Genomic DNA, 16,624 nt, shown 5'->3' on the forward strand with positions numbered 1-16,624 from the left:
AGTATCTACTTGGCATAACCGAAATACAAAAAAACAAAAGCCAAAAAATGCAGTTAAGGATTAAACAAAGCCTATATTTGGATACAAGCGCACGTGTCCCCACTCCTATGATCACTTTCTTTCTCACAAAGGTAGACTTTATGGAAACGGAAAACTCCAGCAGTGTGAAGAAGCAGAAAGCTTTGGTGGCAAAGATGTCTCAGAGGGAAGAGATAGTTAAGAAATGTCTTAGAGAACTGACGGAAGTCTGCAAATCTCTGGGAAAAGTTTTTGGCGTCCATTACTTTAATATTTTTAATACTGTCACTCTCAAGAAGCTTGCAGGTGGGTATGTGTGAATCTTCTGTTATGTGGCGTAAATTAATAAGCCAAAAGTTAATCCTGCTATGGAACTTTTTAAGTGCTCTGATATAGCTCTGTTTATTTTCATTATTTAATCTCTAAATTGAAGGCTCAGGTATGGAAACCAATTTGATAATAAATTTCATATAATGAAAAAAAGACTCTAAATAATAGAGATCAGACTAAGGATAAATAAATAAATAAATAGATAGATAAATAAATAAATAAATAAATTGAAAGCTCAGGAAAACAAATGTAAGATGAAATACAGCCTTTAAGTTACATATAATACTTTGTTATTCAGACATACAGTAGAATTTTAATTTTATACTTTTTCCTCTAATGCCAGACGTTAGGATGTGGATATTTATAATCTCTACCACCAACTGTCACTCGTTGATTGTGTGTCCATTATCTGCCCACTTTATGATGTTTGGCCATGTTATGCACAAATGCCTTTGCCACGAGGAGCCAAGTTCCTTATGAAAAGACATTATGTTTTATGCTTCTTTGAACCCGGCCCTAGCACACTGCTGGTCTTCAGTTGAAAAAAACGTGCTGACCTGAGTTATTTCCATAGCTCAGATCCTAATAGGATTGCTCCTGTAAAATTAGGCGTCCACATAGTTGACTGATGAGTGTACATTACCTTCTGGACGCTTCCTTCATAAAATCCCATGATCAACACCTTCTCTCATTTCCATTCCGGTTCCTGCCACTGTAGGGCATGACAGCATTTCATCAACTCTGAGCCACCATCTATGTTAAGACACTGCTATTTTATAGACAATTAAGGAAGAAAAAAAGGTGCTAATTAAGTGGTGACATGGTGCTTTTATTGAAAGAATTGTTTTTTACTTATTTACATATAGATTTTTATCATTATACAATTCTCTGCATATATGAAGAATGCATAGAATCAAAGCAAGTTGATTTAGGTACTTGTAAAAGTTCATATTCAAAGCCTGACTCTTCGGAATCAGTTTCTGACTCAGTCGTCCATGTCTTTTGTTTGCCCTCGTGTCATTGAGAATGTTAGTGACGCGGTCTTTTTTAGCATGGTCCACTCTTTTCACCAGTATTTTAATCAAAGCCCGTGTCACCCACGCTGATTTGATGGTGGCGTTTCCCTGATGATGCCAGAGAGCATCAGCGGGCGGAGGCACATCTCAGAAGCACGAATGTGACCCTGTTCTGTCTGCTCTGGGGGCCCTTCTATAGGGCATGCGAAGCACTTGGCTGTTGCTTGCAAGAAGGTACAGAATCGTGGCCATTTCCTCAAAGACAGATACTTGTTTTATTAGTGGCAGATCTGTTCCCCGTTACCCGGAGCTTCTCTGCATCCACAGTCACTTGTCCTGTGTTCTCTGGTGGACATCTCGTAGGGCAGGTGAACTGCGCACATGCTGACAGCCCGGACAGCCATGACCAGGCCTCATGTGTGCAGGCGGCAGTAGGCATCTGGCCGTCAGCACTTGTAAGCTGCACCTTGACCTCAGGAACGCCACAGCGTGGAAAAGTGTGTGTCTCAGAGTTGATGGAATACAGCATTTTGTTGGTAGGCTCTTAGCGTAGTTTCCTCCCTGGCCTCCTTAACTCCAGAGGTGAACATTCTGCACATTTTAATCTTCCACAAAGTCGGCCGATAACTCCAACATCTTTCTAGAAAAGGTACAGATTCTTTCAAGGGTCTGCATTTCTGCTTGCCGGTCCGACTTCGTCTTCTGTTAACCCTCCGTGATCCTGCTGGTCTGCCCCTTCTCCTCTCGACATAGGAATGATGTGAAAATCACAGATTTGAGATCTGCCCTTTCTTTCCTTTGCTCAAGTTGAATAGTAGGAATGATCTCCTCCTCCCTTCCCTAGCCCCGTGCATCTATAAATCCTGCAGACCTAGCCTCTGCAGTGTCCCTGGATCCCCCTCTTCCGTGCGAGTGCACCGCCACACTGTGACTCCCTGCGCCCTTGCCTGCCCCTGCGGTGGCTTCCTCCAGGCTCCCAGGTTCCACTCTTTCCCCCACAATTCATTTTCCATGCAGCAGCCAGAGCGATCTTTAAAATGACGGGCTTGTCCAGCTACAAGGCTGATGTGCCATCTGTCTGCAGAGGACTCTTAATGGCCCGCTTGTTCCAGTCCAAATACTTGCTTCACCCCACCTGCGGACGGACTGGAGGAAGAACGGGTTTGGGTTGGGGATGGAGTAAGAATTCAGTGACAGCCTCGGGTTGGATATGCGTGTCTAAAGTGCAGGGGAGAAGTCAGAGCCGGAAATGGAAACGTGGGTGTCCTCCGAAACAGGGAGCATCAGTGTTGCAGCTAGACAAGTCTTTGTTGTGAGAACAGTGGACGACAGCAAAGTGTGCTTCAGCTCTGAGACCCGCTGCACGGCTGCCCACCTCCCGTTTCCCCCGCCTCGTGTCCCGTGCTGTCCCTCACTGTCTGCCCAGATTCACGCACCTTTGCTGCTGGAATTGCATGATGGGCTCCTGTCCTCTGGACCTGTCTGCCGCCTCTGTTGGCACTAACTGCCTTTCAGAAAATTGGCCCGGGTGCCTGGTGCCCTGCAGTTGGCTGGCACTTGACAGACATGCGCTGAATGAGCGAATGAGCACGAATTCAGTGGGTTTTCCATGGGTGGTCATTTAAATTCCTAATTTTATGCCCATGCACAGAATCTTTATCTTCCGATCCTGAGGTTTTGCTTCAAATTGATGGCGTTACTGAAGACAAACTGGAAAAATACGGCGCAGAAGTGATTCCAATATTGCAGAAATACTCGGAGTGGACATTGCCAGGTGCAGTATGCAGCTAAATACGTGTTTTCTAAAAGCCTGTTCTAACGTGAAGCACCGCATGTCACTGAATTAGAATTTTGTGGTTTCTGGGTTGTGTCAGTGCCTCCTACACCCTGTCACACTGACGCTCCAGTGCCCAGAGCAGCCCCCGGTGTTTGTGATGTGCCAGGCACCTCTTAGAGGACACTGGTGAGCCCCCCGGGGAGTGCCAGTCCTTGGGCCTGGGAATAGGGCCCAGAGGAGAACCTTTGGGCCCAGGAGTTCCTGTTCTGTTAAAGGCAAGTGCCCAAGGAAATCCAAATCTGCCACCATCGCACTCTGCTATCCCTGGCAGGCCACAATAACCTCGTTGTGCTTGGTTTCCTTATCGACGGAAGGCACGCGTCATCTGACAAACACATGGAAAGACAAAATTTAGGAGTTTAACTGTTTGGGGAAAATGAACGTGTAATTGGAATGCTAGATAATCTCATCGTTACTGGAAAGAATCTGCCCAAGTGAGCTTGTTGTTAGCAGACGATCCCGAGGATGCAGCCCGTCACGTCACCCCTCTCCGTGTGAACCTCATCACTGAGCTACCAGACAGGATTAACTAGGAGAAGATCGGCACGAGGAAGGTTTTGTTATAGGAGACGCCAGTTCCTCTGCCCTCCTCCAGCATATTGCCATGCAGTGAGACACAAAAGACAAGCCAAGTTCAGTGTTTTTCCTGTTTCTGTAACAAATGGCTGGGGGTTCTTCTCAAGGCTAATGGAAAAGATTAGCAGGATGAGAAATGAGTGAGCCTGTGTTTCAAGTTCTGTCTCTCCTCATTTGTTTTTTAGCCATTAACAAAATGCTGAAAAGTGGGATTTTTAAAAAATTCCTCTGCATGGTAATTATTCCATTAAGAGCCTTGCTTTGAATATTGGTAGGAACTTAACATTTGTTTAGTGTAGTAACTTGTCTGGAAGGGGATTCTTGCCCACATAAGACGGGCTGCTCTGTGGAAACAGCCCACAGTGTGGTGACGATCGCTCCCACTTACTGAGGGACAGACGCTGTGCCAAGAGCTTTGCCTGTTTTGTATCATTCAATCCTCAGAACTACGCCCATTTCACAGCCTTTTTATGTCCAAGTCCCACAGCTAGGATGACGGGACGACAGCTTTGCCAGAGCCTCGCTGCCTCCCCGTGTGAACCAGTGTTGGACGGATGAGGAGGCCCGGGGATTAGGGCCCTTCCTGCCAGGCAGGAGGGTGGCTGGAGTGGCCAGGAAATACCTTCCTTCAGAAAATGGAGCTGGGGGGCACCTGGCGGGCTCAGTCGGTAGAGGCTGTGACTCTTAACCTCAGACTCTTAACCTCAGGGTCGTGAATTCAGCCAAGCCTCACATTGGGCATGGAGCCTAGTTAAAAGAGGAAGGGAGGGAGGGAGGAAAGGAGAAAGGGAAAGGGAGGGAGGAAGAGGAAGGAAGGGGAAGGAAAGGAAAGGAAATGTAGCTGGGATCCCTGTTGACCTACAGAGAGGTTTTATGCTTTTTAGGTGCCTGAGGGTGCCAGTGCTTGTGGAAATAGCCACCTTTTTTGCAAAGTGGCACTTTCATGCAGACCTGTTTCCTGCATAGTATATGAAATGTTTACAACTATAACGTAAAGAAGTGGTTTCTGACTTTAAAGAATATAAATGGGGGGGCGCCTGGGTGGCTCAGTCGGTTAAGCGGCCGACTTCGGCTCAGGTCATGATCTCACGGTCCGTGAGTTCGAGCCCCGTGTCGGGCTCTGTGCTTACAGCTCAGAGCCTGGAGCCTGTTTCAGATTCTGTGTCTCCCTCTCTTTGACACTCCCCCATTCATGCTCTGTCTCTCTCTGTCTCAAAAATAAATAAACGTTGAAAAAAAAATTAAAAAATAAAATAAAATAAAATAAAATAAAGAATATAAATGGGGCCCAGGGTTTTCTGACACTCGTTCACTAAGTAACCATTCAAAGATGAGGTGCAGAACATAGTTGGTTATGTTTCTCTTCCACTGGGCGCTTTTTCCAGCACGTGTAAAATGGTAAATTGGTCTTATGTAGCACTCCCTACTTTTCGAAGAGCTGAACGGGATTAGCTGCCCGAAGGATCACAGGGATGAAGGCCATACACGACAGAGTATGAGCTAGACCTGACGTCTCTAGTTAAGTTCAGGAGCGTCACAAACTTCTGGGGCTCCCGGCTGGCTCAGTCAGTAGAGCAAGTGACCCTTGATCTCAGGGTTGTGAGTTCAAGTCCCACATTGGGCGTAGAGTTTACTTTAAAAAAAAAAAAAAGGTATCTCAAGCTTTTTTAATGAATTCTGATCTTTTTGCTTTAAAAGTAAATTTCCACTGAGGACTTTGGGGCTCTGTGACATGAAAGAGAAATGTTCAGTTCTTGCAGAATTGTTGAACCCGTGTGGCAGGAGGACCCCCGGGAAGCAGCTGGGTGTCCGCCAGACCGCACCCCTGTGTTGTGTCCGTCCACAGGGACCATCAATCAGCGCACCCGGGCCAGCACAGCATCGCGTGTAAACGTCTGCCTTGTCTGCTTGCAGCCGATGACGGTTCCCCCCGGGTGAGTCCGGGCAGCAGCAGAGGCACCAGAAGAAATGCCCCTGTGGAGTCCGATGAGGAAATGCCCGTATCTTCTCACTACTTTGCAAATAAGACCAGAAATGAAAGAAAGAGGAAAAGGATGCCAGCCTCCCAGAGGTCTAAGAGGAGGAAGACTGGTTTCGGTGGCTCCAAGACAAAAGGGTACGTCCGTCCTGCGTTGCGGTCTGTGGGGTGGCGGGTCAGGGAGGAGCGGCCAGAAGCGGAGCGGCCCTGGTTCGCTTTGAAGCTCTTATTAAAACAGACTGTCGTTAAACGTCTCCTCTCCAGTTAATGGGGTGATGATTAACGTTTGAGCCCAAACAGAAACATTTGTTTCAGATTTTTTTAAATCTCTACTCCTAAATTGATTATCGCCTCAGTTTTCTAGTCTGCACGAACATCTCCCGTTTTGACATTACCCCGGGGGGGGGGGGGGGGGGGTATTTTTTTTTTTTTTTATCAGTGCTCTTCTTAAGGGACTTTTCCACCTAAAATATTATAAATCATATCCTGGCTGAGTAAACAAAGGGTTTTGTTTTTTATGACCATCAGTACCTGCTATGCCACTTTCACTGCTACAGAACGTGTGGGCCTCCACCTGGCAGTCCTCCACACTCCCAGTTCGGTTATACCTGGGGAGAGCCAATCTCCCCACCTTTGCAGGGTAGCAGAGAAGAGGCCACAGCAGGTGAACCCAAAGGTCATGTCAACCAGGCCTCTAAGGGTTGTGTCTCCCCTCCCCCACACTTGCCTGGCCCCTGGGCTGGGATGCGGTGACTTTGGGGCGCTGTCTGCACGCCTGCAGGGAGTCGGGTCCTGGGTGATGATCTGTGCGGTGTCCTTATTCTTGGTAGTTGCACTGGTCCTGACAGCACCTTCTTCTGACAGCCTCTGCCTTTGCCTTGTGGGTAAGTAAGGTCTGGCGGGACCGTGACCTTCCCATCAGTCTGGAGAACCTGGCCCCCAGCTACCTGCACATTCCAACACAAAGGGCTTACAGAAAAGAGGGAACAAGTCCTCGGTAAACTTTTACAAGCTGTTGTGTTTTTCTTTGCAGTTTTTCTCCTCCTTTCCTTCTGGGTAATAAAAAACAAAACTGGGCTGGGGGAAGAGGAAGGAAGGCAAATGTTACCAAATTGTCATTTTCCTGTTAAGTCCATAAACAAGCATCTTGTACATGCTAATCCTTCTGCCAGGGTACAGAAGTTAAAGGCATTAGTAAATGTTACTTTAATTTTGTGGCTTTTAGTGCGCAAGTGACCAGCAGATGTTCTTTGGTGGGGACATTTTCGTACTTTGCTCATTTACTCCTCCGTTTGGGGAAATAGCCATTTCCTCAGGAGATCATGGAGTAGAAGGAGAATGTAAAAGGCATCTGGTCTAGACCCCTGGGGTTTATGACGAGGGGAAGGCTTGCGCGAGCCTCTCCCCAGCCCCGGGGCTCCAGGTCCCAGGTAGGACTGGACTCTGGCTGGCCCACGCCTGGCCCGAGCACCCTCATTTCTGCACGTCGCCCACGGAGATCCCTCACACATGATTATGATCTGACCATTCTTACTTGTTCGGACAGAGCACCCCATATTTCAGTGTTCGTTGCCCTTGGCTCCCTTTCCAGTTTTCCCGACTTATGTTTATAAGAGTGAAGCACTTTGCCCTGTGGGTTAGAGCTAACCTAAGAAGAAACTGTAAAACTCACACTTACCCAAACGCCAGTACCAATTTTGATGCTGGTTGTTAATTAGCTTGCGTGTTTACAATGGGAGTCTTTTCTAATCCCTACTGGCCAAAACCACGGAGTTTTGTAACTTTTTTTTTTTTTTTTCACCCTTGTAGCAGCCTCAAACGTGTGCTTCATTCTCCTTGTTTGCACTAAACTGCTGTGATGGTTTCCCAGTCTCCAGTCTGCTCACCTGGCTGGGAGTCTGCGCAGCAACAGAATACAAGTGGCTCTTTGCCAGAGACCTTAAGTCCCCACCCCGCCCTCAGAGTTTTACATCTCCAGAATAACACACAATGAACCAGTTGTGTTCCAGGCCCTCTGAGTGGGAGTAAAATGGATGGCCCGGGTGAAATGGAAACTGCTGTTGGCAGATTCATTCTGTAAATCAACATAAACAGCAGGTTTTCGCTCAGGGCTTAATTTCTCAGCAGGAAATCAGCGTAGGGAAATTTAAGGCTGCTTCTCTGCCGGTGGAGCAGATCTTTGCCAGTTCTGCAGTAAAACTGCCCTCCAGCAAGAGTTTAAAAATGTGGAAAAACCACTCTTCACCCAGCCCTACCAGAATGTCCTTAGACCCTGGCCCCCAAATTCAGAGATAGGAGGCCACTTGGATACCCCGATGCCATGGAATTACCTCTGGGCATGGACTCAGCGCGGTTACAAGCCATGGAAAATGCCCGCACAGGGAGAGGCTTCTGCTGTTATCCTAGTAGAATGCTGGCTCCCTGACCCTTTCCTTTGGTTTCTTTGTGAGGAGAAAAAGAAAAGCTGGTATCTTCGGGTCAGTGAGGGAAGTGAGGTGCGGGAAGGACTCTGTAATTGGCTGGGCCAGGGCTCCTGCCTGGTTCGAAAGGCAGCAAGCAGGAGGTGAGAGTGGGCTAGAGAGCCGGCTGCCGGTGACGTGGCCCTGACACGCAAGCAGACCCAAGCGCCTCCCCGGGGAGCCACATCTGCAGCCTCCCCCTTGCGGGTCCAGCCGGGAGGAGGCCCCTCTGTGCTCTGCTCACAGCCCTGCGGGCAGGCACTCGCCCACGCAGCTACCTTTCTCCGAACTGGGCAGTCACAGTCATTCCAGAGTGTCTATTGTCCGGGCATTTGGGACCTTAAGCCGAAGTATTCTCGCTTCCTTCACTTGGTCAGAATAGATTAAGGAATATGGATCTGGGCCATGTCGTCCAGAGGGAAGGTTTGACGATCAGCGGTGAAAGGGGTGGGTGGGGGCAGGCACAGGAGGTCTGTCCATCTCAAGTCACAGAATTAAGAAACGTCTAAGACAAATTCAAGGCAAAAGTGTGTGAAGGGCAGTAATCCTTCATTCCTCGAACTGTAACAGAAACTTCCTTACAGGGGCCCCTGCGGGCAGCAAATGCACAGACACGGAAGACCAAGGAAAATCATGGACTGATTATATAGGTCCGCGCAGGTTAAGAGCAAGAAGACTGTTCGCTTTTGGTTTTATTTAACATTTTCGTTTTCTTTTCTTTGTCACATTTTAGGGGGTCCACCACGTGCAGAAGGATATCTGCTAAAAGTAAATCCTCCAACATATTTGGACCCCGTTCGCCTTTGCCTGGTCCCCAAGCAGCACCGGGAGCCAGTAGAAAATTGGGGATTATGGCTCCACCAAAGCCTATAAATAGACCGTTTCTTAAGCCTTCGTATGCATTTTCATAACAACCAAATCTCCATGTACATAGATCTCCTTTCTCGTTTGTCAGCGTCTCACCATCTGTGAACATAAAGCTGTTAGTTTTGTTGTACCATTTGTAATTTTTACCCGTAACTATTAATATTTAAATAAATGCTTGGGGTGACAGTTCTTATTTTTAAAATAAACGTTTTCTTTTGAATAAGCATGATTTGCCGCCACGGCAAGCCTTGTGGCCGTTGTTTCTCAGAACGTCTGAAGCAGCAGCTGAATCATCTCAGAGAGATTCTGAGCACGACATGAAACACTGAGGCCGCAGGAAGAGACACGCGTGGGACACTGTGAAAGTGTAAAACTGCAGAAGGAGACGTAAACAAAATTAAAAGACAAATGACAGAGAAAATAGGAAAAAAAATATATGACAATGTCAATAATGCAGAGTGCCTATAAATCATTAAGAAGAAAAAAAGAGTCGGTAGAAAAAAATGAACAAAGGATGTGAGTAGGCTGTTCCCAGAGGAAATACAGTAGCCCACAAATATGGGGAAAACACCTAATCTCCCCAGTTAAAAATACAAATTAAAACTGGGGCACCTGTGTGGCTCAGTTGAGCGCCCCAGCTCTTGATTTCGGCTCAGGTCATGATCCCAGGTCTTGGGATCGAGCCCCACATCGGGGTCTGCGCTGAACGTGGAGCCTGCTTGAGATTCTCTCCCTCTGCCCATCCCTTCAAACGAAAGTAAATAAGTAAAATTTCAAAACATGTAAGTTACATTGCCAACAGTGGAGAAGATCCCCAAATCTGGGGTCAACAAGAGAACGGTCATTTTTTGGCAGCTGTTTTCTTCCTGTAGGTCCTGTCCCTGTGCTTTAATGAAATCACCTCTTTGTACCAAAAAACAAAGAGAATCGCCTTTTTTTTCCCCCTGGCACAAAAAGTGATTTTTTGGGATTGTTGAGAATGGTCAAACATTCTCTTGGTAAGCATATAGGAGCTGTTTATGTTTAATAGTAGGGAGACTTGACTTTTCAAGACCTTCCATTGATAGGCTGATTGGTCAGAAAGTTGGGGTTTTTTTGTTTTTTGTTTTTTTTTAATGTTTATTTTTGTTTTATTTTGAGACCCAGAATCCGAAGCAGGCTCCAAGCTCTGAGCTGTCAGCACAGAGCCCATCGTGGGGCTCAAACCCACAGACGGCGAGATCATGACCTGAGCAGAAGTCGGGACGCTTAAACCGACTGTGCCACCCAGGTGCCCCTGGTCAGCAAGTCTTAAAGTGGGATTTTAGCTCCTCTTTGGAGCTTTAGTGCCTCGTTTTTAGAAACCTCTTGTTTCTTAGCTGTAAGTAACCTTGGTGACCTGTTTGGTGTCCCAGTTTCTCTCCTTGATCTCCGGAGGGTTGGGGGTGAGGAGGCCTTCTTGCCTGGGACGAAGGTTTTGAAGTCGGAGTTGGCTGGTAGCCATGTGGCCTCCACCTGCTGGCTCAGCACTGAGGTGGACTCTGCACCCACCCTGAGAGGCAACCCTGGGCTGCACACCTACTTCCTGTTTCCTTGACTGCCACCTGGGGCTCTGGCTGCACGTTTCGTGGAGGAGACTGGCCAGGCAGGAGTCTGCTGAGGGCCGTACCCTATTCTCAAGACCTCCCCGGAGCTGACATTTTCAGAGAAACCGTCTTTCCAGGAAGCACTGACTCCAGTAGCCAGCAGAACCTTCTCGGGGTGAAGAAAGGAAACCGAGGACAGAGGAGCCAGTGGCTGAGGCTGCTGGGACAGTGTTCCCCGCATAAGGCCACCTTGGAGTGTGGGCGACGCACGAGGGCATCTGGCGGGTCACACCCTTCCACCTGTAGCAGCTTCGGCTTTGGGGAGTGGGGGGCGGCCTCTGCACAGCGCCGACGCCACAAATAGCCGCTCACTTCCTGGCTCCGACCTCACGCGTTCGTTCCTTCGCTGAGGCTGCTTCTGCCCAGACAGACACAGGAGACCGAGGTGTCTGAGGGAGCGCCCCTATCTCCGGAGGTTCCCAGAGCGATGGACACGGCCACAGGAACGGGGAGCTGAGGCGGACAGAGCCGACCCTGACCCCACCTCCCAGCAGGAACCTGAGGCCTGGAGACGTGTGACCAGCCCAGGGTCCTATGGCAGAGCGGCACCCTGCACTCAGACCCTTTAAAAATTCTGGGTTGGAACAGTCTCCTTCCCTAACTCCGGCCCCAGGAACGGGCACAGAAAATGCAAGCAGCGTCCTCCTTTTCTGCCTCCAGCCTTCCCAGATCCCCTGCGGGGAAGGCGGCTGCTTCCACACGGGGGCAATCTCAGGACGACAGGAGCACACAGGCTTTTTTGTGCTCCTGGCGGCCAAAGAGCCGCTGTCAGCAAAGCTCTTGGGCCCCGGTGGGGCTTCCACGTGCACAGAAGCCGCCACGGCCTGGAAGGAAGGTAGGGGACAAGTCCGCCAGAGTCCCACCCTGGTCACATACAAGAAGTTGTGAGGGCAGGGCCGGAGTCTGGGGCTCTACCACCTGTCGCCGTCAGCCCCCCGGAGGACACAAGGGTTGGAATCCGACTCCAGCTGTATACACACCCTCGCTAGGCTCTCCCGCCATGAGGACCCCGAAGAGCTGACAGGTCCTTGCTTACTTTTAAGGACGGGGACCCCACTTCTTCACAGGAGGAGAACAGACCAGCAAAGCCCACTCTATGCCAAAGGCTGTTCCAGAAATCTTCACGTAATTTAATTCTTTCCTTTAATCCCTCCGACAGCCCTGAGAGGCAAGCACATGATAGTAGAGCTGTTTGTATGCAGAAACCAGAATTCAGAGAGGTTATATAACTGCCCGAATCCACACAGCTAGGAAGTGGCCGATAAGTAGGGTAACATGCACCTTGGTTTGCCCTGAAGAGTCCCAGTTTACATTTGCTGTCCTGGTGTAATTAAGACCGCTCACTTTCATTCTGGAAAGTGCTCCAGTTTAGACCATAAACCGTAAGGAATCCAGGTCTGTGCTCTTTTCCCTGGACAATCCAGCCTCCTCTCCCAACCCCGATTTTCCATCCAAAGCCCCGAGGGCCACCTGCCACCACCTGCTAAGACACCAGGCCCCTGGGGGAGCCTGCGGGCATGGAGCTGCAGAATTATCAGCTAGCACAGCTGACCTGCGGTTTTTCTCCAGAAGCGAGAAGAGGAAGCAGAGGCCGTGCTCCAGGCCCCCTGGCTCTTCCCAAGAAACGGCGCGTCTCCTGTGACTTGGAGCTGCTCCAAGCCCCCGAGGCCCACCTACCCCGGGTCTCTCCTCTGAGCAGCTGCCAAGGCGGGCAGCAGCCACGGACGGGTCTCATCCAACCTTGGGCTCCCACCCCGGCAGAGGCATCTGGGCGAGAGACCGTGGTCTCTGGGCCCCTTGTGAGCATAGGGTGGAGTCCCCAAGAGGCTCCGGCAGCCACTTCTCCCTCAGTGCAGCTGCCACGGCCCCCACATGGCCTCCCAGACGGTCGGAACAAGCCAGCTGTTGGGACGCGCTCAGGGGAACCCAGCCCTGACCAGACCCCACTCGGCTCTTCAGTCCGCGGGCTCAGCCCTCTCGCTGTGAGGCAAGGCCTCGACGTCTGCAGCTGCGCACTCATTGTCCTGTTCTTTCCGCCTGCCCCCCCCCCCCCCCCCGCCCACTGGCCTTCCTCAGCCAGGCCCGTGCTTCCTGCTGGCTGGAAAGAAAGGCGAGGGAACCAAACCCCACAGTGGTTGGGGTGGCTTCTGGGCCCCTGTCCTCCTGGTTGTTGGGGGAGGACAGAGGACGGGATAAGGGGGTAGACAGAAGTCCAAACTTGAATCCACAGAATGCTGGGAAGGGGAAGCATCCCCCAGGCAGGGATGAGGGCCTGAGGCTGGGCCTTTGGTGTCCTCACAGCCTGACTGCGTGGTTCCACCATCCCACAGAGGGTTCGGTGGCTGTCAGTGACCATCGGTGACCCAGAAGACCTAGACCTACTCAGGATGCTGGAGTTCACCCCAGTGGGCCTCTGCCCCTTTGGGTCCCACACCGAGCCTGGCACACACACAGGCTGCAAGCGTCAGCCTGTCCTGGCCCCATGTCCTCAGTCACTGCCAGGAGCCTTGAGGCCCCACAAAGGTCAGGCCCTGGCCTTTTGCCCAGCTCTGGGTCAGAGTGGTGCACGCAGGTCCCTGCCTCCCACGGGAAAACTCCCTCCATTGGGCAGAACCCAGAGCAGTGAACCCCAAATAGGAGGTAGGGGGGTAGCTGCGAACCCTGACCCAGCAGCCCTTCGCTGATTTAGGAAGGGTCCAAAGAGCCTGCCTCAGACTGAATCCCAGCCGGGAAGGAAGTGTGTCTGAGGAGCCGAGGCCTCTGGCTGGAGCCCTGCCCGGTCCCAGCACCTTGGGGCCTCCCCAGCGAGGGACCCGGAGCCTCTCGTGACCCTCGGGAGGCTGTAACCCAGCTAACCTCAAGTCAGAAGGGTGAGTGTCTGCGGCAGCTGTGGTTTGACAGTTAGTGCCAGAGAGAAGTCGCCCACACGAGCCTCACTGTCTGCACGTGTGCAAGGCAAGAACGGGGACTGTGGTCCATCTGTCACCGCCGGCTCCTCCGCGCCCGGCTGAGCAGCCCTGCTCCTTCCACGCTAGGTGAGTGACCTTTGCAAGCCCCGTGGCTTCTCTGAGCCTCAGTTTCTCACCTACACAAAAAAGAAAGGGACCACCTACCTGGTCCCTGCGTCCTAAGGTGGTGGTGGGCACCCCTGTGGTCAGATACTCCACAAACACCTGCTGGCAGGAACACAGAGACTCAAGCATGGCCCCGGCCTTCAGCAGGGTTCAGTCAGTGAGGGACAGATGCTCTCACAGCCCAGGAGGAGGAGAACAGAAGCAGTATTGGGGCAGCTGGGGGAGCCCCCCCAGGTGAGGCCTAGTCCAGTCCAGGGGACACAAGAAGTGAGGCTCAAGCCCTGAAAAAGGAGTAGGAATTCAGAACAGGAGAAGGAGGCCCCTGGCGAAAGAGCTTGGAGGTGTTACAGAGTGTAACCTGACAGGGGACCTGCCCAGGCTCAAGACAGGCTGAGGGAGGGGGAGAAGCCAGCCCAGATGGTCGCCACCGAGGGGCGTGGCCTTGTGCCCGGGGAAGGCACTGAAGAGGGGAGGTCTAGGATCTGAGCTGACCACAGGGTCGGGAGAGCCCGGAGCGGTTGAGCTGGACGCCAGCAGACGCACAGTAAGGCTCTGGCTCCAGGGAGAGACTATGGCAGCTTCCAGGGTCACAGGTCACAGGAGCAATCCCACTGGCCAAGCAGGGGGAATGGGCAGGGAGAGGGGTTGCCGATGTGCTCTGATGACATCCCGGCGAGATGGCACATCTGTACAGTGATATCAACAGTACCTACCGCCCGCAGGCTGGAGGTCACTCTGTTGCCCGAAGGGCCAACCGGGGGCCCCTGGAGCAGGCCCCACCTCAGCCCCCTGGGCTCCAGATCTCCCACCATGTGTGGGGTGTGCGTGTGCACGTTCTCTCGCCCACGCTGCCTCCCCCAAGCTTGGCAAGTAATCCTTCAAAGGCCACACACCCCCCACAGGAAGAAATCCAGCTCTGTGCTAATTTATGTTTTATCGAAGAGCATGTGGTGAATGCCCTGGGCAATGCCTGGAGAGTCACCCACAGTGGTTGTTGGGGAACAGATGGGGCCACCGCCTCACGGGGAGTCCCTCCCGTCACACTGCCCAGCCTGGGGCCACAGGGCCACACCAGCGCAGGGGGCTCAGAAGTCCTCGCCTTGGAAACAATAGCTCTTTTTTTCCTTGAAAGCAGGCTACAGAGCAGCACAGGCTAAAGAGGGGTGCGTGTGTGTAAAAAGTTGCTCATCAAATAGTAAAAGTGGCCAGATTGAGGTGATTTTTACTTTTCTGACTTGATTGACTTTTACAACAAGCTCTGTATCATTTTTATAATCACATAAAGCAAGGAGACAGCCACTCAGCCACCGTGGGGTTCAGCTTTGCTCCAGAAGGGCTATGGGGGAGGACCCCCATGGATTAAGAACAGGCTCTGGGGCCATGGTAGCCACCCTCTCCCAGAGCCAAGCCAGGCCTGCTCGCGCCAGTGGCGTGGGACTGGGGTGGAGGCTGGAGTGGCCACCTAGCCTCCAGGTCACGGGTCCCAGGCTCTTGCAGCCCCACGCGGGTCCCCTGTACCCCCTCCTCTGCTCTCTTCCTCACCTTCTGGGAAGGGTGAGAGGGCCAAAGAGCCCCCCCAGGAACCCACTCCTGAGCAGAAAGTGACACTTCGCCACCTGACTTCAAGGGGACAAGTGCCTGGGGCTGGGTCACCTGCTTAAGTGACCTCAAGGACCACAGCAGGAACTCCCACTCAAGGAGCAGGTGCTGCACAGGGGATGGGGGAGGGGGCCCTTGTCAGCCTGCAAGGACCCCCGCCACACAAGTCCCCATCACTTCCAACATAGTCCTTAGCTTAGCTTTGTGCTTGGCCCCAGGCAGGGGTTTTGGCCAGAGGACCTGGCACACAGCAGTTGCCTAATAACATTTGTTGGACAGGAGGTGGATGGATGGATGGATGGATGGGTCATGGGTGGATGAATGAATGGATAATAGGTAGATGGACAGATGGATGGGTGATGGGTAGATAGGTGGGTGGATGGATGGATGGTTGGATGATGAGTAGACAGATGGATGGGTTATGGGTAGATAGATGGATGGATGAAGAGAGCCACTGTAAAGTCACCTGCCTAGACTGCCCTCTTCATGGGAGGATAGGGTAGGAGAGTGGGGACAGGGGCCTAGGGCTTGCCGAACCTTAGAATCCCACAGTCCAGTTGGCAGTTCCGGGCCTGTGGAGCACAGTGGCAGACCAGTCCCTAAAGGCTTCTTCCCTCACCACTTCTGGATTCACCAAGACAAGTGGAAGCTGGCTTTGGTTTTCACTTAGGTTCCCTTTTGTGTGTGTTTACTGACGTTTTTGGTTGTTAGTGTGTTATTCTCAAAGAGCTAGCCGATTTCCCCATTTATTGATTTGGCGATGCATCATTCACCATGTGCTAAGATTTGTACGATCACCAGTGTCTGTTTCTAGCCCCTCGTGTATCTGGTGTCACTCACGTGTGGGGCAGGCTTCAGGGAAGGACCAAGATGCATAGAGGGGTTGGAATTCAAATTTCAGTCATTCCTACTGGTATCGGGCTCCACCTTCCAGCTGAGAAGGCAGAGGCTTAGGCCAGTGGTTCTCAACAGCTCCAGCATCATTGGAGGGCCAGTTAAATCTGTTTCTGATTCAGAAGATCTGGGGCCCGAGGGTCTGCAGTCCTTTCAACCTCCCCCCCCCCCCCCCCCCCCCGCCGTAAGGCCGATGTTGCCAGTCACCCCCAGCCCACATTTTGAGAACCACTGGCCTCAGGTAGAGGAGACGGTGCCCTGAGGTCAGCCCTCAGGGTGGATACAGACCTCAGCTGCTGGGAATTTTAGCTCTGGGCCTTGGGCAAGGCATTCTCCTCTCTTTCTCTCTTG

General features: G+C 51.5%; 1 protein-coding gene across 4 annotated transcripts in view; it reads left to right on the forward strand.

Moving 5' to 3' along the window:
* The window catches only part of BLM (BLM RecQ like helicase), an 88,936-nt gene extending 79,629 nt beyond the window's left edge, over nucleotides 1–9,307 (forward strand). For 3 of the 4 annotated variants that reach the window (XM_058736499.1, XM_058736500.1, XM_058736502.1), the window contains 4 exons: nucleotides 132–324; nucleotides 3,016–3,138; nucleotides 5,692–5,893; nucleotides 8,948–9,307. In XM_058736499.1, coding sequence (XP_058592482.1) covers nucleotides 132–324; nucleotides 3,016–3,138; nucleotides 5,692–5,893; nucleotides 8,948–9,125 — 696 coding nt within the window. In that variant the 3' untranslated portion in view covers nucleotides 9,126–9,307. Of the gene's footprint in view, nucleotides 1–131; nucleotides 325–3,015; nucleotides 3,139–5,691; nucleotides 5,894–8,947 lie in introns of those variants that run through there. The other variant, XM_058736501.1, reaches the window with a different exon arrangement.
* Nucleotides 9,308–16,624: the final 7,317 nt, after the last annotated feature.

The sequence above is a fragment of the Neofelis nebulosa genome, chromosome 7 (assembly GCF_028018385.1).
Source record: "Neofelis nebulosa isolate mNeoNeb1 chromosome 7, mNeoNeb1.pri, whole genome shotgun sequence".
NCBI classification, from domain to species: Eukaryota; Metazoa; Chordata; class Mammalia; order Carnivora; family Felidae; genus Neofelis; species Neofelis nebulosa.